A 23,071-nucleotide genomic window follows, 5' to 3' on the forward strand; every position below is an offset into this window, starting at 1 on the left:
TCAGTGATGCTATCTAATCATGTCTTCCTCTGCCACCCGCTTCTGATTGCCTTCAGTCCTTCCCAGCATCAGGGTCTTTTCCGATGAATCAGCTCTTCCCATCAGGTGGCCAAAGGATTGGAGCTTCAGCTTCAGCATCAGCCCTTGCAATGAATATTCAGGGTTGATTTCCTTTAGGATTGACTGGTTTGATCTCCTTGCAGTCCAAGGGACTCTCAAGAGTACAACCAAATAAAGAAATAAATTTTTTAAAAAAATCAGTTAAAATACATTTTCCCCATCTTTCACAGATCATCACAACAAAAATGGTTTATAAAGCAAAGCAGATCTTAGGAAGACTGGCCAAAAATATAAGTGAATATTGACCAGATCTCTGAAGGAATAAGATGTTTTCAAGCTCTTAAAATTGTTGAGGATATTTTTTTTAAGCAGAGGAGAAAGGATTGGGCTGTATCACGACAAAAAAATCTTCTGTACCACAGAAAAAATTAACAGGGAGAAAAATGAACTAACAAAAGGTTAATAACAATAATCGGGGGGGGGTGCTATATTCATTGGTAAGAAAGGTCTTAAACCAACAAGGGTTTTATTTATTTATTTATTTTGGAACTTGACAAAATGATACCAAATTTCATCTGGAAAAATAAACATGTGAGACCAGCCAGGGAAATTCTAAGGAAAAACAAAACTAATGAGAGGGAACTGGCTTTACCAGATGTTAAAACATATTATGAAAGTACAATAACTTTTAAAGTTTAGTACTGGAAAGGAACTAGACACTCAATCCAGCCCAGAGTACAGAAATCCATGGAAATATGTGTGGGAATTTGGCACGTGGGAAAAAAGGAGGCATTTCATATCAGAGGGAAGAGACCTATTAGTCAAAGCAGGACGTTGAGATACCTGGGTAGTCAGCCATCTGGAAAGAATAAAATCGAATCCCTACCTCACCCCTTACACCAAAATAAATTCCAGATGGATCCAAGATTTCAACAAAAAAATATTGAGCCATAAAAATTCTAAAGGGAAACATAAGTGAAGTTATTTATAATCTTGGAAAGGAAAGCTCTTTCTAAGCCGGATACCCAGAAGCCATAATGAAATTCATTTGAGGAAATAAACGAAGGAGAAACCCAAAGATTATTTTCAAAGAGATGAGAAATAAGCCCTCTCTGATATTAGAATCCATGATTAATAGAGAGCAGAGAAACTCTCTTTCCTTCGCAAAATAACTCAAACTATAATAACAGTGTCTTCTCCAACTAATGAACAATGAGAGGAAGGCTGAATAAATATGAGCCCATGTGAGGAAAAGTACAAGTTTTAATCCATTTTGTATATACTGAAGAATAAATGATTTATAAAGCAAATTAAATTCTAGAAAGACTGGCCAAAAATATAAGTGATATTGGCCAAGTCTCCGGAGGGATAAGAAACTTCCAGGCTTTAAACTGATTGAAAAAATCAAAAAAGGAAAGGAGAACTAATTCAACTATTTTTAAAAATATATCTTCTGTACCCCCAAAAATCAAAGTTTAAAAAATACGATTTACATAAAATTTTTAAATGTCTAGGTGGAAAAAACAGTATAAGCAAAGTCATGACAAAAGCCAAACAGTGTCTGATATTTCTTAGGACTGATTGCTTTAATTCGGGAAACTCTCATACGAGTGAGAAAAAGACTTAAAACCTAACAGAAAAACAGGCAAAAGCTGTATATGGAAAGGAAATTCATACAAAAAGAATTTAAAATGAATGACATTATGAAAACTGTTCAACCTCACTCATAATTAAGAAATGTAAGTAAAAGCTGAAACTCCAACGCTTTGGCCACCTGATGAGAAGAGGTGACTCTTTTGAAAAGACCCTGATGCTGGGAAAGATTGAAGGCAGGAGAAGGGGACGACAGAGGATGAGATGGCTGGATGGCATCACCAACTCAATGTATATGAGTTTGAGTAAACTCTGGGAGTTGGTGGTGGACAGGGAGGCCTAGCGTGCTGCAGTCCATGGGGTTGCAAAGAGTCAGACACAACTGAGCAACTGACCTGAACTGACTGAAGTAAAAGCAATAAAATACTTTTTTTTTAACCTATCAAATTGGCCAAAATTTCAAAGCTTGAAAATAAAGCCTAGAGGTTAAAGCGTCTGCCTGCCATGTAGGAAACCTGGGTTCGATCCCTGGGTCAGGAAGATCCCCTGGAGAAGGAAATGGCAACTCCAGTATTCTTGCCTGGAGAATCCCATGGACGGAGGAGCCTGGTGGGCTACAGTCCACGGGGTCGCAAAGAGTTGGACACGACTGAGCGACTTCACTTTCACTTTATAGAGAAGAGTCAGTCTCACACACTGATATCAGGAGTATAAAATGGTTTCCTCCATTCTTTTGTATGGCTGTATAATACTCGACATGTGGACGTAGAAAAGATTATTTAACCAGTCACCATTTATAGATGTTTAGAGTTGCTGGTTCTTTTTCTTCCAGTTCTAGACATAAAAAGCAGTTCCCTAGTGGAGCTTCTCTAGTGGTCCACCGGTTAAGAATCTGCCTTGCAGTGCAGGGGACTCAAGTTCAGTCCTTGGTCAGGGAACTAAGATCCCACTAAGACTGCAACCCAGCCCATGCATCACAACTACGGAGCCTGCACTCGCGAGCCTGCGCACCGCGACCAGAGAGAAGCCCACATGATACAAAGATCCAGGGGCTGCAACTGACGCGGCCAAAATAATACACACATCTTTGTAAAGGTTTTTAAAAAGTAGTATTGTGGTGAACATCCTTGTACACACATCTTTGCACACATATGAGGATATATTTGTAGGAATAATTCTAGACAATGGAAAGTGAAAGTCGCTCAACTGTGTCCGACTCTTTGCAACCCCATGGACTGTAGCCTGCACCAGGCTTCTCCGTCCAAGGGATTTTCCAGGCAAGAGTACTGGAGTGAGTTGCCATTTCCTTGTCCAGGGGATCTTCCCAACCCAGGGATCGAACCGGGACTTTTGTATTAAAAGTTTTGACAGATATAACCAAACTGCCTTCCCATGAAGTTACAGCAGTTTGCACTCCGATCAATTTGTGTGTCCCTGTGCCTTTTCCAGTAGCAAAATGATAATACTAATATTGTTTTAAGTGTGTGCTTAAAAAAAAGAAAAAAGACAAGGGATAGGGCAGAGATGAGCAGGAATTTCAAATTGTGGTACAAAAGTTTAAAACATTTTTTAGTTCTGTCTTTGCCATTTACCTGCCATATCGCCTCCCCACTCTGAGCCTCAGCTTTCCTATCTGTAAAATAAAAGGAATAAAATGAACTGATGCTTCTAAAACCTACTCACCAAATAACTAAGTGAATGGGTCCTAACCTGTGAGCATCTGGACGGCAGAAGCAGGTAAGAGGCCACACCTGCCGGCTCTTCCCTCCCACACACCAGAGACAAAACCACATCACAGGCGCCAGGACAGCCCAGGACTGGGCCTCACTCCTTGACGCCAGGACAGCCCCACTGGGCAGACAGGACAGGGTCTCATTCCTCGACGGGTGGCCAAGGAAGGTCGGGAAGCCAATTCCTACTCTGTTGGAGCAGTCATTGTTTTTTTTTGTCAGGATGCAAACTGGACCTCAAGACTGCCTTTCCTAGTGTTTTAAGTGTGGGCCATGCAAAAGTATCCTGGTCACAGCCCTTGCTCAAGAAGCATCCGTGGCTCCCCATTATCTGCAGGAATAAAGTGGAACCCCTTAACTGTGTCTGGCCTTGAGGCTCTGGATTCTGGCCCCACCTCCCCGTGTGGTTTGGCCAAACACACAGTCTCCACTTCCCAAACTGAACTTTGAACATGCACCTTATCTGGGGACTTTCCCACCTCCTGTGGCTTGCTCCCCTGCAAAGATCTTCTCCTGGTCATCTCTAATGACTTCCTTTGCACAGTTATCTTGCTCATAATCTACACTGTGTAATCTGAGAGCAGAGGGTCAATAGAGAAATTTGACAAGCCTTCATCACAGCTTCTTGGCTAGATGATTTTAGAGGAAAAAATGTATGCATGTTCAAAACAGTGCATAGTAAAATTAAGATCAAGCCTGGGTATGTTTAAATACACAGAGAAAAAGCCCAGGAGGAAAAGCATACCACAGCGCTCTCGCATCCAGTACCTTCATCAGGATAACAGGGATAAAGCAACCTGCATGTGCACCAACAGAGAAGGGGGTAAAGATGTGGCACATATATACAGAGGAATATTACTCAGCCAGAAAAAGGAATGAAACTGTGCTGCTTGCAAAGATGTAGACAGATCTAGAGTCTGTCATACAGAGTGAAGTAAGTCAGAAAGAGAAAAACGAATGTTGTATATTAACACATATATGTAGAATCTAGAAAAAAATGGTACAGATGAACCTATTTGCAAAACAGAAATAGAGACACAGACATAGAGAACAGCTGTATGGACACCAAGAGGGAACGGGGCAATAGAAGGAACTGGGAGACTGGGATTGGCAGACACACGCTACTGCGTATGAAACAGGACTAATGAGAACCTACTGTGCAGCACAGAGAACTCCATGCAGTGAACTGTGGTGACCTGAACGGGAAGGAAATTTCAAAAGAGAGGTGTCATATGTACATGTGTAACTGATTCACTTTGCTGTACCGCAGAAACAAACATTTTAAAGCAACTATTCTTTGGAAGGAATGATGCTGAAGCTGAAACTCCAGTACTTTGGCCACCTCATGCGAAGAGTTGACTCATTGGAAAAGACTCTGATGCTAGGAGGGATTGGGGGCAGGAGGAGGAGGGGCCAACAGAGGATGAGATGGCTGGATGGCATCACCGACTCGATGGACGTGAGTCTGAGTGAACTCCGGGAGTTGGTGATGGACAGGGAGGCCTGGTGTGCTGCGATTCATGGGGTCGCAAAGAGTCGGACACGACCGAGCAACTGAACTGAACTGAACTGAACTGATACTCAATAAAATTATTTTTAAAAAGGATAACACAGATGACAAAGATGATAATGACAGCTCACACAGACTGAGTGCTCACTCCCAGCTAAGCAGCACCCTAAACTTTTACAGGTGCTTCTTTATTTATTCTGATATCTTTTTAAGGTCCCCACAATTGACATGTATGACTTCTATAGTCAGAAAAACAACTGCTGGTTTTTAGTTCATTAGAGTTAAGTCATCTGGACAAGGGAGATGGCAACCCACTCCAGTATTCTTCCCTGGAGAATCCCAAACACAGAGGAGACTGGTGGTCACAGGAGTCCGTGGGGTGGCAAAGAGTCAGACACGACTGAATGACTAACACACGAACACACAGTGTTAAGTCACAATAGATAAAGAATTCTTTTCATACAATTAGAGGGAGGTTCTGGACTGGGATGGAGGAGGTCAGATCCCACACCATCACCTTCCCCATGATCCCCTCCTGTCCTACCCACTCCCCCCAACCCCTGGGTCTCCCTGGAAACTGGGCCCTCTGAATGTCCACAGCCAGAGGCATCAAGCTAGAACCCACACGCCAGGAGTCCCCTACCCTGGCCTGTTCAAGTTTCCATGGCTACCTAGTAGCAGGTGATGGTTAAGCATCTAGACCCTGGAAATCAGACCAGCCTGACCCGGCTCTATGCCCCTGTGTGAACTTGGCCAAGTGGGCTCCTTCCACTGTGTCTGGGTCCCCATCGTAAAGCGGTGCCCATAGCCGGACCACGTCCTTTGTAGACCAGGGCAAGAATGAAATGGGACGGGAGTGGGGGGCGGGGGGGACCCCAAGGTCTGGCACACAGTAGGTGCTCACTAGGTAGGCGCTAGGGTCCTACGAAATTTACAATTTGTCACTAACTTGGGGGGACGTGTAAGGGCAGCAGACAGGCAGTCCCCTCAAATAAGGACTTATTTAGAAGTCCTCTGGACAGAAGCCCAGAAAACCAGCATCTTGAAAGGATAAATAGCCTCCACGAGCTGGACAAAGTCTGGGACCGCTGGGGAGGGGGGAGGGGACTCGGCGCAGAGAAGGGTTTAAGCCTCGGACAATGGGCGCCGTCTGAGCTAACCAGCGCCGCTGCTTTGAGCCGTGAGAAGAGCTATTTTCTTGTTTAAAGCCTTAAAGAGCTATTAGGTTGGGCAAATCACTGGTAAAACAGCTGGAAACTTAAGTAGCAATTTAAACAGCCCATTGCCCTTCCAGCCCGGGGAGGAATGCGAGCCGCCGGCCGGCCAGTCTCCGGCCCACATTGTCTGGACTCAGAGGGTTGAGCCGGGACCTCTCCGCGAGCCCTGAATGCAGCCCGGGAGCTTTATTTAGCAAATCCACAATTTCTCCCCTACTCCCCCACCCCCTTCTTCTTTTTTTTTTTAAGTGAGCAGACCGAACTCTAATTTTCCCTCTTTTCTCTCCCAAGCCCCCTTGAATCGGCCCATTCTTTCATTATGTGGAACTAACGAAGGCCTCGCACAGTCTCTGCCCAGGAACGGGCCCGTAAATAAAACATGTTTCATTGATCAACTTCAAAAAGTCTTCGGCGGGGTTGGGGGCGGGGCGGGGCGGGTTGGGGGCGGGGGAGGGGCTGGAGGGGAGGGGGAGGGGAGGGCGCGCGGAGGCCGAGGGACCGCGCGGGAGGAGGGGCACGCATAGAGCGCTTCTGTCCCCCAAGATCGTGTGTTTGTTTTTTTGTGGCCGGCGATTCTGCAGGCGCCGGCCCGCCCCAAGCCCCACCATCCACCCGCAGTGGACTTGGAAAGGATGGCTGAGTCGCTTTATATGTTTTATTTTACTTTTTCTTAATCTCCCAACAAATAAAAAACTGGGGCCAACCCAGCAGAACTCTGGCTGTGGAGCAGCAGTCCCCAGGGAAATGTGGCCACTGGCTTCAAGGTTCACCTATAGCAGCCATTCCAGGAACATCCCAGGGCCCTAGGGGGAGCCTGGCACAGGGTCATACTGCCCACCCGGGTGGGAGCAGGCAGTCTGAAAGAGAAGCTTCAGCAACCTGAGGGCAACTGAAGCCTTGCCCTTCATCAGATATTTAGTGAGCACCTACTGTGTGCCAGGCACCTCTCCTGCTTGATTTTATTTTTGTGGGATTTTTTTTTTTTAATTGCAAAAATAGTGACTGCCCATTACAAAACAATTCCATGACACACGGGGACACAGTAGAGTGAACGATCCCAGTGGCGACTCCTTAATCCCTCTCGCTGGAGGAAACCGCTGTTCACACTTGGATGTCCCTTTTTGAGACTTTGTACAAATACACAAGCACAAACAGAGAGGGATTTTTAGTTTCTGTGCTTTTTGCAAGCACAGCATGGCAGCTCTTGTTTGAAAACCTGCTTTTGCCACAATGCAGCAGGAACATCTTTTCCGAGATGCTATTTCATGGCTGCATATTAATATTCTTTTGTGTCTGTGCCACCATTTCCTCCAGCCTTCCCCTACTGAAAGATATCTGAGTTGTTTTCAGGAGTTTCTTGTTGCTAATGATTGGGTCCTGAACATCCTGGAGCAGCTACCTCTGTCCATGAGCAAAGGATAGAGATTCTTGGATGGGCAATGGTTGATCAAAGGTGATTTTGCATTTTATTTTGGTTTTCCTTTTCTATACAATACATGGAGTAAGGTGCATAACATTCAGCTCAATACATTTGATATACAGGTATATATCTCTGTCATCCCACCCAGACCAACATATAGAACATTTCCAGCACCCCTAGAATGTTCCTGTGTGTGCCCTCCTCACTCAGACCCCCACCCTAGAGGTAAGGAAGGACCATTCAAAGTTTTGACAGAGAAGTGCCAGTTTACCTCCCACGACAGTGTCCAAGACCGTCCATCTCCCTACAGCTTCTCCAGCACTGAGTGTTACTAATATTTGTCTTTTTTGCAAGTCTCATTGACCTAGTTGGCCCCTTTGATAGGGGTGAAGTTAGCGTTTTTTTGTTTTCGTTTTTGTTTTTCCTTTCTGGAAATACTCTGTCCTTTAGGAAGTCCTCCTCTGTAAACTGCCTATTTACATCCTTTGCCCGTTGACTCCAGTCCATTACGAATTCATTCCTATGACCGCAAGGAGTTTGGGATTGATCCGAGCCCCTTCTCTCCCCACCAGTAAGGCATCCCCTTCTTTCCAATAGATTTTGTGTGGTTTAAGGTATCCAGAGCCACCTTCTGTCGCAACCAATGAACTCTAAGCCAAGCTCCTCTTTCTGCCAAGCTGGCCCTCCCTGAACTTTTCTTTACACGTATTTCTTGACACTTACTCTATCCTGTCTAAAACTTATTTCAGTTTTTATTGAGTGTCAGCTGTATGCCAACAACCGTGTCAAGAGCTTCACATGCATCATCTCATTTCTCCCTTACTGAGCACTTTATTTCTGTATGTTTGCCTGCTCTGGGTCTTTGTTGCTGTGCGCAGGCTCTCTCTAGCTGCGGTCCATGGGCTTTTCATCGTGGTGGCTTCTCTCGCTGTGGAGCACAGGCTCCAGGGCTGGAGGGCTTCAGTAGTTCCGGCTTAGTTGCTCCAGGGCATGTGGAACCTTCCCAGACCAGGGATTGAACCTGTGTTCCCTACACTGTCAGGCGAATTCTCGACCACTGGGCCACCAGAAGCCCTCACTGAGCACTTATGATGAGAGCTGCTTATACTTATCTTACATGTGGGGAAGCTGACACGGAACGTCCTTGAGGACACGCAGCTGCTTACCTAGTTCTCTCCATTCCGGTCTAGAACCAATTCGTGTGGTCGTTTGCAGGAGACTTGCAGCAAAGCAAGGAGGAGCAAGGGTGGATTTAAGAGGCAGGGCCCTCTGGGGGGAGTTTTGGCTGCTTCCTGCAGAAACCATGAGCCAGGGTCTCCCTCTTTAGCCTGAGTTCTTCCTAAACAGGGTCCCTGTCTCTTCCTGTCTTCTTAGTGTCCGGCACAGGAAGTCATTGCTTAGTAAATTTCTCTCTTTTTTTTTTTGATTGATCCTGGACCGCAACAGCGAGAACGCTGAATTCTAACCATTGGCTGCTACTGCTGCTAAGTCGCTTCAGTCGTGTCCGACTCTGTGCAACCCCATAGACAGCAGCCCACCAGGCTCCCCCATCCTTGGGATTCTCCAGGCAAGAACACTAGAGTGGGTTGCCATTGCCAAGGAATTCCCAGTAAATGTCTTCCTAATGGAAATAACTCTGCTGTCTCTTTTGGACAATAGCACAACAACTAAATAACTTCCCTCCTTTCTCTAAGAATTTAGGTGGAGCCGATGCCCTTTACGGGCTTCCCTGGTGGCTCACCCGTAAAGAACCTGCCTGCAATGCAGGGGGCGTGAATGCGACCCCTGGCTTGGGAAGATCCCCTGGAGAAGGAAATGGCAACCCGCTCCAGTATTCTTGCCTGGGAAATCCCATGGACAGAGGAGCCTGGCAGGCTACCATCCATGGGGGTCACTAACAACTCAGACACGACTTAGTGACTGAACAACAGTGCAGTCTACAGTGGGGGTAGTTTCTTTTCTTGGACTCAGGCTCTCCGCCTGCAAAACAGGCCATGAGACACGTGATCTCAACCTTTGTCTATGAGGATCAAACTGGATGATGGGTGTGAAGGAGTCTGGTAAAGTCTTGCGCAAATGCCCATTGTCAATATCAGCCTAGCCTGGCTAGTTATCAAAGCACATTGCTGACCCTGGGGCAGGGTGGGAGAACCCAAGCTCCCTGGTCAAGCTCGCTGGAACAGTCTCCTTCCCGCCCCCCATAGTCCTGGGAGATAAGGATGTCAGGCAGGAAAACCACAATGGCTCATTGTGAATGGGAGCCGTGACCGGCTGCAGCCAGCCGTGGGCGGCTCTCGGGAGACCTTTATTGTGGTCACACAAGCTCTTCCTCTGTGTTGAGGACAGTCTTGGAGTTGAACTAGGCTAGGCCCTAGGACCAGAGAAGGGCCAGCATCTTCCTTTCAAATGGCAATCTGGGACTAGACCCTGGAAGATGCGAAAGCCATGGGTCCCTGGGACATGCGCCCTTGACTTTCTGGATCCTGAGAGACCCGCTCTGGGATGTCGCTGACCAGCACCGTCGCCTCCTGATTGCCTATGATTGCTGCCAACAATTAGCCCGAGAGAAAATGTTTGAGGGGTTTCCAGGCAGACGTCTCCACTGCTACGCCTGTTTTCAGTGCCTGCCCTGCCAGACCACTTGCTGGACGTTGGAGGGAAGGAAGAAAGCCGGTCACCCCCTCATTCATTCATGGTTTCCCTGCTTGCTACCTAGTATTAAGGGTCTCATCCTGTCTGCAGCCATGAAGCCCTTGTCTGGCTTCCCAATGGCTCTGTCTCCTTGGCGGGCTGACTTGGCTTGGGTGTTTAGAGATGCTTGCACCTCAAGCAGGTGGCGTCCGTGGGCAGTGTCACTGGGAAGAGTACCAGCTGGTGACCCTAATGGGCAGAGGAGGTTGAGATGGTGGAGGGGGCTCCATGGCCTTCTCTACTCTCTTTGTCTCTTCTCTGTCCCTTCCCATTTCTTTCCTCCACTCTCTGACGGATCCATTCTCTGAGGCCAGCTGTCCACACCGCAATAGAACCACAGCCACGGGGAGCTCCGACACCCATCCTCACCGCTCTGTGCCCATGTAGGGAAGTAGACACACTTCAATGGCCCCGCTCAGAGGACCCCCGGGCAGACATCCGATGGGCTTCACTTAGTCACATGTTCTTGTTCAGTCGCTCAGGCGTGTCTGACCCTTTGCGACCGCATGGACTGTAACACGCCAGGCTTCTCTGTCCTTCACTGTCTCCCACAGATTGCTCAAACTCATGTCCATTGAGTCAGTGATGCTATCTAACCATCTCATCCTGTCACCCCCTTCTCCCTGGATGAACTTTATGGCCAGGGGCATAAAATACAATGAATGGCCCAACCAGAGCCACCTGTTCACTACTGAAGTCTTGGCTTAAGGTCTGCAAGGGATGCTAGGTGACCAGGAAGTCTAACTCATCAGCCCACCCCAACATCTTAACCTCAGTGAAGGAAAAATCTCCTAGCCAACTGGTTTCAAAGCAGAACCAGTGCCCATGGAGAAGGCTTTTGCAAGGCCAAGGGCCCTGGGTCACACATTCTGGCCGTCCTGCCGGCAGGCCCAGCGTGCCCTCAGGGCACAGAGGATGGAGGGGGCCAGGAGAAGGTGGGCGGCTGGATTCACTCCACAAAGTCGCAGGCAGGACAGAGCTCCTGAGCCTTGAGTCTAAGCCCGTCAGACACAGGAATGGGGAAGTTTGTTGGGACAGAAGGGAGCAGAAAAAGCTGTGGCTCAAGGCCTGAGACAGTGCAGGGTGGAGGGGAGGGGAGGACTTTCCCAGGCAGAGGACAGGCCCACCCCCCCACAGCGTTTTTTGGTTTTTTGGCTAGGCCAGGTCTTAGCTGTCACACAAAGGCTCTCTAGTTGTGGCACATGGGATCTAGTTCCCTGACCAGGGATTGAACCCAGGCCCCCTACTTTGGGAACATGGAGTCTTAGCCATCGGACCACCAGGGAAATCCCTCTCCCACAGCCTTGAATGGATGGTGTCCTGTAGGCAGCAAGGACTGGAGAGGTCAGGTCTGCCTTTGAGCACTGACTCCGCTACTCTGATGGGTGTGGGTGTGAGCATCTGTGGAGTCATGGGGGCGGAAGCTGGTGTCCTTTCATCAAAGCCAGCAGCCCCGGGGGATGGAGAGGAGAAGTGATGTGCCATTCATTGACAGGGCTTGGTGGGTGAGGAGAGAGGAGGGGAGCAGGCCTAGCCAGGAGCAGGTGAGGGCCCAGTTGGCAACTTTGAGGAGCCTAAGGGGGCTTCGGTGGGCCCGTCCATGGGGCAGCGGATCTGGGTTTCGGGCGGAAGTTTCCCCGCTCTGTGACGCTGGGGTGTCTCCAGGTTTCATTTGCAGCTTCCCCTGCATCTATGGCCTTGCAGCTTGAGTCACTTCCCTGGAGGGAATGGTGTGTGTGTGTCATATCACCTCCCCATCACTTCCTACTTCTACACAACCCCTCCCAGGATCCTAGAGTGACTTGTTGCCATCCTAGATAAGAAAATAAACTGGGAAGGGGGAACTGTTAGATAGATGGGAGAGCATGAAACGGGTTAGTACCTAAAATCAGCCACATGAATTGTGAACTGTTACAATTTGTCTGCTGTGTAAAAACCTCTTTTCTCAACATGGAAACCAAAAAGTACCACTTTGTGTGTTACAGCCAGGAGCGCCCTGAGGCCTTCCGAGTGAGTTTTATTACCAGGTCTTCCCAGGTGGAGCTAGTGGGAAAGAATCTGCCTGCCAACGCAGGAGACATAAGAGACACAGGTTCGATCCCTGGGTAGGGAAGATCCCCCGGAGAAGGAAATGGCAGCCCACTCCAGTATTCCTGCCTGGAGAAAACCATGGAAGAGGAGCCTGGCGGGCTACAGTCCATGGGGTCACAAAGTCGGACACGACTGAAACGGCTTGGCATGCAGGCAATGACTTGGAACCTGTCTTCGGGAGCTGCACAGAGCTGAATTCGGATCCCACGTCTGCCATTAGCTGGCTCTGTGGTCCCCAAGTAAGTGGCCTGGGTCTTTGTTTTTTCAGGTGTAAGGTGGGGATGGTGGCAGTTTCTACCTCTCAGGATAAGTGATGTAACACACAAGAGATCTGAGCACAATGTTAGGAACACAGGGACACTGCTTACATTGTACCTGTTGCTATAATTGGACAGAGAGAGCCAGGAGGTCAGAATACCCTGCGTGCTGAATCTGAGGCCAGTGATCTCAGAGGAGTCTGGAATGTGAGCTGGAGACGTCCCCGGCTTCTGGGGATTGAGACCCTCATTTGACAAATAAGAGCTCGAGCCAAGGAGCCTGGTCCATGGGGCCCCTTGTCAGCTGTTGCTCAGTCGTGTCCGACTCTTTTGTGACCCCATGGACTGTAGCCTACCAGGCTCCTCTGTCCATGGGATTTTCAGGCACGAATATTGGATTGGGTTGCCATTTGCTTCTCCAGGGGGATCTTCCCAACCCAAGGATCAAACCTCCATCTCCTGTATTGCAGGCGGGTTCTTTACCACTGAGCCACCAGTTGTGTGAGAGAGAAACCACCATAGTCACCTACCGATTACAGAAAGGATGAGCCTTCAAGGTCTAAAGAAGTATGCAAAGACGAAGCAGTATGACTATGAACGTTCATTTTTAATAAGACAGGATGATGAAAGCCTCTAAAGTTATCAAGATCAAGGCTTTCACATCCCTGTAGTGACATTTTATGCTTAAACTTCATTTTTATGCTTAAACTTCATTTTCTCAAAGAACTTTCTGTGGTTAAAGAACAACTGTTAGGAATCAAGAGACTTTTCTAGGAGGAAGTAAAAACAAAAGCAAGGTGTTCTTACATGGAGGGCTGGAGTCAGCAGGCTGGAGTCCGGGTGGCCCAGGCTGAGTGTCTGTCTGGCAGGAAGAGAAGTGCTCAGGTCGGCCTCTCCGCAAGCCTCTGTCACCAGGGGGCGCCAAAGGGCCCCTGAGGACAGCGGTCCTGCTGGCCAGCCCAGCTTCCCTGTGGGCACAGAGGATGGAGGTGACCAGGAGTGTGTGGGCAGCTGGATTCACTCCCCAGGGCCCTGTCAGACAGCCAATATAAGCTTTATCCACTCCCTGGGGTGATGCAAATCCTCAGTTAAATGATGTCTGCCTTGTTTCTTGGTCCATTCATTCATTTATCCAACAATCATTCCTTAGGTCCCAGCTGGGAGCTGTGACTCCAGACACAGATCAGCTGTGAGCCCCACTTTCAGGGAACCCCAGGCTGGAGGCAACAAATATGAAACCCAGGGTGACCTGGACTCTGATGGGAAAGCAGTAGTGCCTATTGGATCCCAGAGGAGGACCTACCCCCTGCTTGGGGGTGGGGGTGGGGCAGAAGAAGAGCCTTGTGAAGATCAAGGGTGATCCTGGCAGAGGGGGGCACACAGGCAAAGACTGAGAGCTGTGAAAGCAGGATGCCTGTGGGGCCCTCTTTGCATTGGTTTGTCAAGGAGAGGACCACTGGGTAGGGCAAAGGGTGCGTTGTGAGCCCCACTGAGTGTTCAGCGTAGCTTGGTAGGCAACAGGGAGCTGTGGAGTGTTCCTTTCCAACGTGACTGTCTCATCCATGTCCAGGCCTCACTTGCCCAGCTGTTTCCAGATGCTGTAAGATACCCCTTGTTGGAGTCCAGACAAACGGGTCTCACCCCACCAGCGGCCCAGGCACCACAGTCTCTGTGAGCAGCTGGCTTCTGTGTCACCAACACCCTCGTGCAGCGCTTTAGTTTGTGAGATGCTTTGAGAACACTCACTCCTAGGTCCCCACCTCCTCCCGCTGACCTTGCACGTGGTCTTGTCCATTGCAGAAATCGCCTCCTCATGCTTGGTGCCCACTTCTAGGGTCCTGTGCCCTGGGAGGCCTCCCTGACCACCCCTGTGCCAGGACCAACCACCTCTTTCTCTGCCATGTCCTTGAGCGCATTTGTGGGGGACTTAGGAGTGTGTCTCCTCTCCAGCCCTCTCTGCTTCCTGACTCCTCTGCACAGACCATGATCTCTTGGAAGGAATGACTTTTTCTCTGCATACTTTGGCGGAGCTGGCTGGGGACTGGACTTGATGTCACTGAGTGAGAGCTGCCTCTGGGTTCTGGACCACAGTCTAACAGGCCATCATCCTACTTTCATTGCCTCCTTGATTTGGGACAGAACCCAAAATAAGAACCCCCTGCTACCATCAAGCTTGGGGGGCACCGGGCTAGGGATGAGGGGCTGCTGTTGAAGAAATGCATTAAAGAGCATTGTTTCTAGTCGGTTCAAGCCCCTGAAAGGACCTACCCTCCCACCCCAGCCCACCTTTGTTGCTGTTATCTAATGCACAAGACAGTATGTGTCATGCAGAAACCTATGCTCTGAGGGTGTTTCTCCCCCAGAAACCCAAAGCCACACGAGGGCAAAATAAAGCCTGATAACAGGGTCTGCCAAATTAAACCACCAGCTAGCACAACCACACACGATATGTCCAGTGTGATGGGGGAGAAGGCTAACCTTCTCTGGTCCCCCCGTGTGGGGACCCCTTGCCTCAGCCCCCAAGTTAGTGCCACAGGCTGTCCGTGATACGAGGTCAGACAGGGAGCAAAGGTGGCTGGACACCGATTTAACTTCCAGGGCTGTGGAGACTGCCTCCAGAAGGTTGTGGGAGTGTGTGCGCAGTCACCCATTTGTGTGTGAGAGGTTGCGTGTTTAAAGTGTGGGATTGTGTGCAAGGGTGTTGGTGAGGATGTATATGAGTGTGAGAGCCTGTATGCCTGAGAGGGAGTGTTGGAGGGTGTACCTGCGTGTGTGGGTGTGTTGGGGGCAGGGAAGGGAGCCAGTGTGGAGAGGAAACTTGGGTGTGTACTGGCACAAGCAGAGTGGGCAAAAAGAGGGAAGTCTTGTCTTTCAGTCAGACCTGGAGAGCAGGAGAGGAAAAAAGAAGCTCTTATTGGTGGTTGTCAAGGAGATGGGCCTTGGGGTTTGCTGAACTTTCTTGCCTTCAGGCGTCCTGCCTGGGGCTGAGAAGGGCCATTTATTTCCAACTTCGTCCGCTGGGTGGGGGGTCTTGGATCCAGGTCTCAAAGGAGTCAGGTGTAGACCCCAGGCCCCACCAGAGCAACTCTTGGGTGGAATGACCTGACTGCTTGGTCTTCCCACCCCTAGCCCACCATCATGCGGGACCTCGCATTCTGGAGGTGGGGGGCTCATCAAACTTTGCTGTATAAGAAGTCAGCCTCGAGACAAGCTGCGGCAGCCAAGACTGACCGCTGGGCAGACACAGAATCTTTGCCGCGCCCCCTTGCAGACATGGATCCCGCGGTTGTCCTAGGACAAGCGCATTTATAGGCCATTGTCCTTTGGGGAGGGAAAAAGTTGATTTGTTTTGAACGTAAATGTGAAAACGATCTTCAGAAGGTTTTCTTGGCTGTCTTCTTCGCGGCTGCCTTGCCAGCGCTGGGCACATAGTGAAAGCGAAGTCGCTCAGTCGTGTCGGACTCTTTGTGACCCCATGGACTGTTAGCTTACTAGGTTCCTCTGTCCATTGGATTCTCCAGGCAAGAATACTGGAGTGGGTTGCCATTTCCTCCTCCAGGGGAATCTTCCTGACCCAGGGATCGAACCCTGGTCTCCCTCATTGTAGGCAGACTCTTTTACCGTCGGAGCTACCAGGGAAGTTGCACACAGTAGGTGCTCAATAAACACGGAACGGATGCTAGGGCAATTCTGCTTCGAGCGAACTGCGTTTCTTTCGATACAAATGGATGCCTCCGGGGCCTTTCTCGACCTCCAGGGCCGGTGGGCAGGCCCCCCCACTCCCTAGAGTGTGTGTGTGTGTGTGTGTGTGTGTTTGCGCGCGCGCGCGCGTGCTGGTAAATGGGTGCTGCCCCCTAAGGAGCGGCCGCCCTCGACGGACAGGGCGGGACCCAGGAGCCGGGGGCAAGGGAGGGAGCAGCCTCAGAGGCGGCTCCGGCCCGGCCTAGACAGTGCGCCCGGCGGCCCGGCGATCGGGGCCCCTACCCCCCACCTGCCGCCGGCCGCAAGAGGAGGGGGGCGCCCCCGGACTCCCGCCCCTCCCCCCAGGCCGGCGGCCCGCGCCCATTGGGCGGTGGCGCGTGGAGCCCCGCCCCCGGAGGCAGCGGGCCAATGAGTGCGAGGCTGTCACCTCGTCAGTCGCGCCGGCTCGGAGGCCGGGAGCCGGAGCGCTGGCCTCGGAGCCTGCAGCTGGGAGCGCTCGGCGAGCGGCCGGTCGGTGGGGGTCCCCGCGCCCCGCACGCCCCGCACGCCCGGCCCGGCCCGGCTCGACCCGGCCCGGCCCGGCCCGCAGTGAGCATGGGAGCGGCGGCCGTGCGCTGGCACTTGTGTGTGCTGCTCGCCCTGGGCGCGCGCGGGCGGCTGGCGGGGGGCAACGGGCTCCCAGGTAAGCCCCGACCCGGTGGGCGGCAGGGTCCCGGGCGGGCCCCTAGCCACGCGCCGTCGGGAGGGCTGCAGCCCCGCCCTGATTCTGCAAAGTAACTTCTGGGGCCGGCCGCGGAGCGCCCCCTCCGCGCTGCCCGGGCCGGCCTGGGGGCTCCCGGAGCGCAGCGGGGCCGGAGCAGGGAAGGGGGGTGGCCAAGGCCTCGGGGGAGCTGGAGCGGGGGGTGGTGTGTGAAGCCGGGAGGAAGAAAGAAAGCACGACGACCCGCCGAGGGGCTCCTCCGCCGGCCCCGGCGCACCGCCCAAGGGCGGGAGGGAGTGGGGACCCCGCCCCCGCAAGCCGGACAGGAGCTCCCCCCTTCCCAGGGAAGAAGGGAGGCTGGGAGGGGAGACCCCCGAGGAGGTGAGCGAGGGAAAGAGGACTGACCCCGAGAGAAAGAGAAGGAGGATGTGGGAGACGGAGAGACAGACGGACAGAGACGGAGGTACACAAAAGGACGCAGGGAACAAAATCCCGGAGAAGGACGGACTGGAAGAGTAGAGACCAGAAAGACTGAAGCGGGCAAGGAAGAAACCCAAGGGAGTAGGCAGGAGGCAGATGAGCATCTGGAAGGAAAAACATCAAAAGAGGGAGATGTGAAGGCGGGCGGGAGGAAGGGATGGGAAGAGAGGGAAAGAGAGGTGCGGCCAGGGGGGCGCCCGAGAAAGGGGGGAGGGCGGGGGACGGGGGAGGGAGCCAGCCAGACCCAGGGAAGGAGGGAAGGATGAGATGGCTGGAAAGCGGTGGACAGATGGACAGACAGGAGGCGGAGGACTGAAGAACAGACAAGGAGCAAAGTAAATGCTTGGAGCCAGAGGGTGGGGAGATGGAACACCCTGAGGGGGTCCACCAGAGACAGGCAGGAGACTCTGGCGGTTGGGGATGGGTAGGTGGCCAGGCAGCAGAGGTGAGGTAGGGGTTCCCCACGGATTTCAAGGTACCTGGGCACACCTCCCCTTCCCTTCCTGCTCTCTCGGGTGTCTTCCACAAAGCTGAAGACACATTCTCCCCCCCCCCACCTCTGACCCTGTCCCTCAGAGGATCTGCACTTCTTTTGGTCCTCGGAGACGAGAGACCCTGCGGCGCTCTCCCCGGCTGCCCCAGGTCCCCTGGCTGCGCCCGCTCCAGGGCTCCCTGAGGTCTGTGTCTGGCAGCAGGAAGTCTATTCCTGGGAGTTAACCCCTGAGTGAGGATGCCGGGCCTTTAAAACTACTCCACAATTGAAGCGGAGCTGTTTTCTCCTCCGGTGGCCCCAAGCGAAACTGCCCCAAGGGCCCGCTGCCACACCCCCATGTGTCTGTGGGTATCTCTCCTGGTCTCTGAGTTCCTTCAGCCCCGTTGGCTTGCTCCTGTATGTGCCTGTCTTCCTCTCTCTGTCTGTCTGCTTTATCTGTCCTCACCCCCACATCCAAGCAAGCGTTGTGCTGCTCTGAGACAACTCATGTCAGAGCAAGCACCTGTGATGGGAGGGGAGGGCTGGGCTGGGCTGTCCAGGCCAGGACTGGGGCCAGGGAAATTGCAGGAACCCCTGGCCTGTGTGCCCTCTCCCTCTCTCCTCCAACTTGCCTGCCCTCTCCCCAACCCCCACCTAAAGACGTTTAAAAAGTCTGTTGGGAGACTTCCCTGGCAATCCAGTGGTAAAGGCTCTGCACTTCCAATGCTGGGGACTGAGTTCAATCCCTGATCCCTCTTGAGGGAACTAGTATCCCACATGCTACAGGGCACGACACACCCAAATAAAGGGGTTTTTCGTAAAAAACTACAATTAAAAAAAAATGTGTTGGGAGGTGCCCTTACTGCCCCTTGGCTAGCATCCATCCATTTTCATCCCACGAGGACACCTGCCTAGGTGTGAGATTGGGGGCATGGGGCCCCGAGAGCCCCAGGCAGTTTGACCCCTGAGAAGTGGGAAGAGCTGTAAGTGTGGTCCATTGCCCCATCTGGCCATGTCTTAGAAGTGGTCCTGGTCCTCTCCCCTGGAACGTGTGGATCTCTAGTCTCTGGCTTCCTGCCCTTGAGGCTATGCCACCCCTCTTGGGGCTCCCACTGTGGTCACTTCTCCAGAAGGGGATGGTCCACTGGCCTGATGTTTCTCCTGGCCCCTGGCCATCTGATGACTGGCTTTGGTCTACGCTGACTGCCTCCTGGCCCCTGATCCACCATCCTTAGGGCAGCTGTAGAGGGTGGGCTGCTGACCTCAGCAGATACAACCACTCTGAGAAAGGATGCCACCTGCTCTCTCTGTGTGTGTGTATGTGTATGTGTAGGGAGGTGATTCTGTTGTATTTCTTTTTGATGCCTCCCTTTAGGGGCAGGCTGGAGCCTTGGGGAGGAACAACCCTGGAGGGGAGTGGTTCTCTTAGAGAGATCTCCCCATGCAGATTTAGAACCCAGAGGCCGGCCAGAGCAGTAATTCAGAGTGGACATTCTTGAGGGCCAGATGGGCTAGGGGGAAGCAGAGGCATAAAGAGAGGAGGGCATTCCAGGAGTTCCCCAGGCTTGCCCCTGGGTGATGGCCCTCGCCGTAGCTACTGAGAGTTCCTTGTGCTCCCCTCTGGGTCCTTCTGTCTGTCTGTCGCCCATCTGTACTCTATTCATAGCTGGCTGGAGGAACATGTCATGTGGAAAGGTCCTGGACTTGCTAATCCTGAGTTAGAGTCCAGTCTCTGCTCCTAATGAGCTCCTGACTGTCAGCAGGCTTCTCTGGGCCTCAGTTTCCTCATTTGTAACCTGAGGAATGAACCTAGATTATAGCTAAGGTTCTTCTGGCTGCATTATCCTGTGTTCTGAGGGCCTTGCTGCTGCCTGAGCTGTGTGTGTGTGAGAGAGAGAGAGAGAGAGAAGTGTATATACAGATGCACAGAATCTATTTTACATTATTTGCTCAATAGCGATTCCAGACTGATAGTGTATATGGAGGGGAGGCGGTAGGGAGTGCCAGGAACCCTCATAACCTAAACTTAACTTGAGTTTGGAAGTCAGAGTATGAGAACCAGGTTCAAACCTAGATTTCCGAGGTGGAGAAGAGAGAGGACAGGGAGACTGGATGCATCCGTGAGCCAGGTTAGCCCAACTGACAGAATGGGTCCACCACTGGGACGCTCTAGTCTGGTGGCATGGAGGCCAGGGGGAGAATCCTTCAGGGACTTCCCTGGCAGTCCAGTGGCCAAGACTCTGGCCTCCCAATGCAGGGGGCCCAGGTTTGATCCCTGTCAGGGAATTAGATGCCACATACCTCAACTAATGGAGAAGGAAATGGCAACCCACTCCAGTACTCTTGCCTGGAAAATTCCATGGACAGAGGAGTCTTATAGGCTACAGTCCATGAGTTTGCAAGGAGTCAGACACGACTGAGCAACTTCACTTCTGCCTCAACTAAAGATCCCACATGCTAAATGAAGATTAAAGATCCCGTGTGCCACCGCTAAGACCCGGCACCACCAAATAATTTTTTTTTTTTTTTTTTAGAAAAGAATCCTTTATTTCCACATCCTAGGGGCTGGGTGGGGCCCGTGTTTCAGATCTGCCACCTGGGCCTGCTGGCTTAGCCCCCATTCACTGCACCACGCTAGCCTCTGTTTCCCCATCTTCGACCCAAACAGGATGGATTTAAATTCCTCTGAGGACCCTTCTGGCTCTAAATTCTAGAATAAGGAGGGTGGAGGAGGGTTGGAGAGATGCTTGTGGGGAGAGCAAGACATGCAGAGAGACGCTTTTCCTCTCTGTGTTCCTAAAGTGAAAAGGGAAATTTGCTCAATCACATCCAACTCTGTGACCCCGTGGACTATACAGTCCATGGACTTCTCCAGGCCAGAACACTGGAGTGGGGAGACTTTCCCTTCTGCAGGAGATCTTCCCAACCCAGGGATCGAACCCAGGTCTCCTGCATTGCAGGCGGATTCTTTAACCAGCTGAGCCACCAGGGAAGTCCTGTGTTCCTAAGCCTCCGCTTTCTCAGCTTTGTAATGGGAATGATAACTCTACCTAATGGAATCATTGTCAAAATAAACAAGACTGGCACCTGGCACAGAGCAGCCGCCCCAAAGATGCTACCAGGCACCACCTGTCACACCAGGTGGTTGTGTGACAGCTCTTCCTGTTAATTACCCCAGGGACCATGGTGGGGCAGGAGGCAAAAGGAACTCCCTGCCCCACACTGGCTGCCCGCCTCCCGGCCACACTTCACCCATTGTTCCCCTATCCCAGCAGGGGCCGTCGATGTGGACGAGTGCTCGGAGGGCACGGACGACTGCCACATTGATGCCATCTGCCAGAATACGCCCAAGTCCTACAAGTGCCTCTGCAAGCCAGGCTACAAGGGGGAAGGCCGGCAGTGTGAAGGTGAGCCCGGCCCAGCCCTCAAGCCAGACCCTCAGCCCCCACGGCCCTTGGGGGTGGCCGCGGTCAGCCCTGGCAGGGAGGCTGCAGGCTGCCCCGGAACCCGGGCTGCTTCCTTTGGAGGTCGAGGAGTATTTAACTCTCCCTGAATTTGAAACTTTGGGGTTTCGATTTAATAAGAAATTGAGGTGGAGCACTGGATGGTCTATTTGTCCATCTGTCCCTGACCGGATATATATGGGGCAGAGCTCTGGGGTGACCCCCAAGGTGGTTGTTGTTATCGTTCAGTTGCCAAGCCGTGTCGGACTCTTCGAGACCCCGTGGACTGCGGCACACCAGGCCTCTCCTGGTCCCTCACCATCTCCTGGAGTTTGCTCAACTCATGTCCATTGAGTCGGTGATACCGTCCAACCATCTCATCCTCTGTTGCCCCCGTTCCCTCTGGAGGAGGGAATGGCAAACCACTCCAGTATGCTAGCTGTGAGAACCCCAAGAACCGTCTAGAAGGAGCCCAAGCTCCCTAGTTTCAAATCGAAAGCCACCTGTATATCCTGTGTAGCTTCCACGAGGGAACGTCGCAGGAGCAGCCACAGCAGCTGTGGGGCTGGCTCAGGTCTCTTGTGTCGATGCCAGGGGCGTGGGCGACGCCAGGGGCGTGGGCGACGCCAGGGGCGTGGGCAGAGACTGGAGCTACTTGTCTGTCCACCCAGCCTGCCTTCCCTGCACCTGAGATGCTGCTTGGAGCGTATGGGCCTAGAAACCGCCTCCCTGGCAGCCTGAAAGTCGGAGGCAAGAGCACTCTTTGCTGTCTTTGGAGGGGACTTCCCAAACCGGACAGAGCCTTTGGGAGCATTTGTCCAGGAGGGTCTGTGTGGTCCTTCTGCCTCCATGGGTCTGGCACAGGGGGCCAGAGATAGCTCTCTTCCAAGACTGATGTGCAACCCTGGTTGAGAATCAGGATCCAAGGCTTCCCTGTCTGTCCCCACTTCACAGATGAGGAAAACTGAGGCTCTGATTAGAGAAGACACGTCTGCAAAGTCCCCCCCCCCACCCACCCAACCCTGTTTCACAAGGGCCTGGCTGGGACTCATACCCAGGCCCCTTAATTCCTGCCCAAAGCTCTCTGTCATCTCATTGCCTTCTCCCCGAGCCCTGCCAGCTTCCATTTTCAAAGCGTGAGACTTGTGTTAGGTAAGCAAGGTGGGTGCCTGCTCCTAGGTTTTTATAGGAGCTAGGTTTTGTAGGAAATATGGCTGTGCCTCCTCAGGACGCTGGTATTGTTTATCCGTCTCATTTGTTGGGCATCTACTTAAGGCTGAGTGCCAGATAGATGACCCTGTCCTGGATCGTGCCTGGTTTGGCCACAGCCCTGGCCTTGCTTGAGGCCCAGAACCCAGAGCAGGGAGCTGGCGCCTATCCACAGACCTCTGGAAGGAGGCCAGGCTGGAGGCAGATAGCGCAGGCCGGCTGCTGTTAGGCCTGGACACGAGCTTGGTGGTTCTGGCTGGCGCATGTGAGACGCTGTTTTCTTCTTATCATGTGCTCTGCCCTCTGGCCGGGGGTTCCCAAGGTGACCCCCATCTCCGCCAGTTGAAGCCACTGACCCAGCCTGTTCCTCCTCCAGCCCAGCTCCTGAGGTTCCCCTGCCCCGCTGTCCCTTGCCCAGGACGCCCACGTTTTGTGTCCTACCTGTTGCCCTGAAGTCCTGCAGAGTCCAGCTTAGCTTCACACTCTGCTCCAGTGG

At 52.1% G+C, this 23,071-nt stretch overlaps 1 protein-coding gene across 1 annotated transcript in view; it reads left to right on the forward strand.

Moving 5' to 3' along the window:
* Window positions 1-12,171: 12,171 nt before the first annotated feature.
* Window positions 12,172-23,071, forward strand: part of SCUBE1 (signal peptide, CUB domain and EGF like domain containing 1) — a 133,628-nt gene continuing 122,728 nt past the window's right edge. The window contains exons 1-3 of the mRNA XM_040233360.1: window positions 12,172-12,231; window positions 16,452-16,953; window positions 21,199-21,330. Of these exons, the coding sequence (XP_040089294.1) occupies window positions 12,172-12,231; window positions 16,452-16,953; window positions 21,199-21,330 (694 nt within the window). The remainder of the gene's footprint in view (window positions 12,232-16,451; window positions 16,954-21,198; window positions 21,331-23,071) is intronic.

The sequence above is a fragment of the Oryx dammah genome, unplaced genomic scaffold (genome assembly GCF_014754425.2).
Source record: "Oryx dammah isolate SB20612 unplaced genomic scaffold, SCBI_Odam_1.1 HiC_scaffold_29, whole genome shotgun sequence".
Taxonomy (NCBI): domain Eukaryota; kingdom Metazoa; phylum Chordata; class Mammalia; order Artiodactyla; family Bovidae; genus Oryx; species Oryx dammah.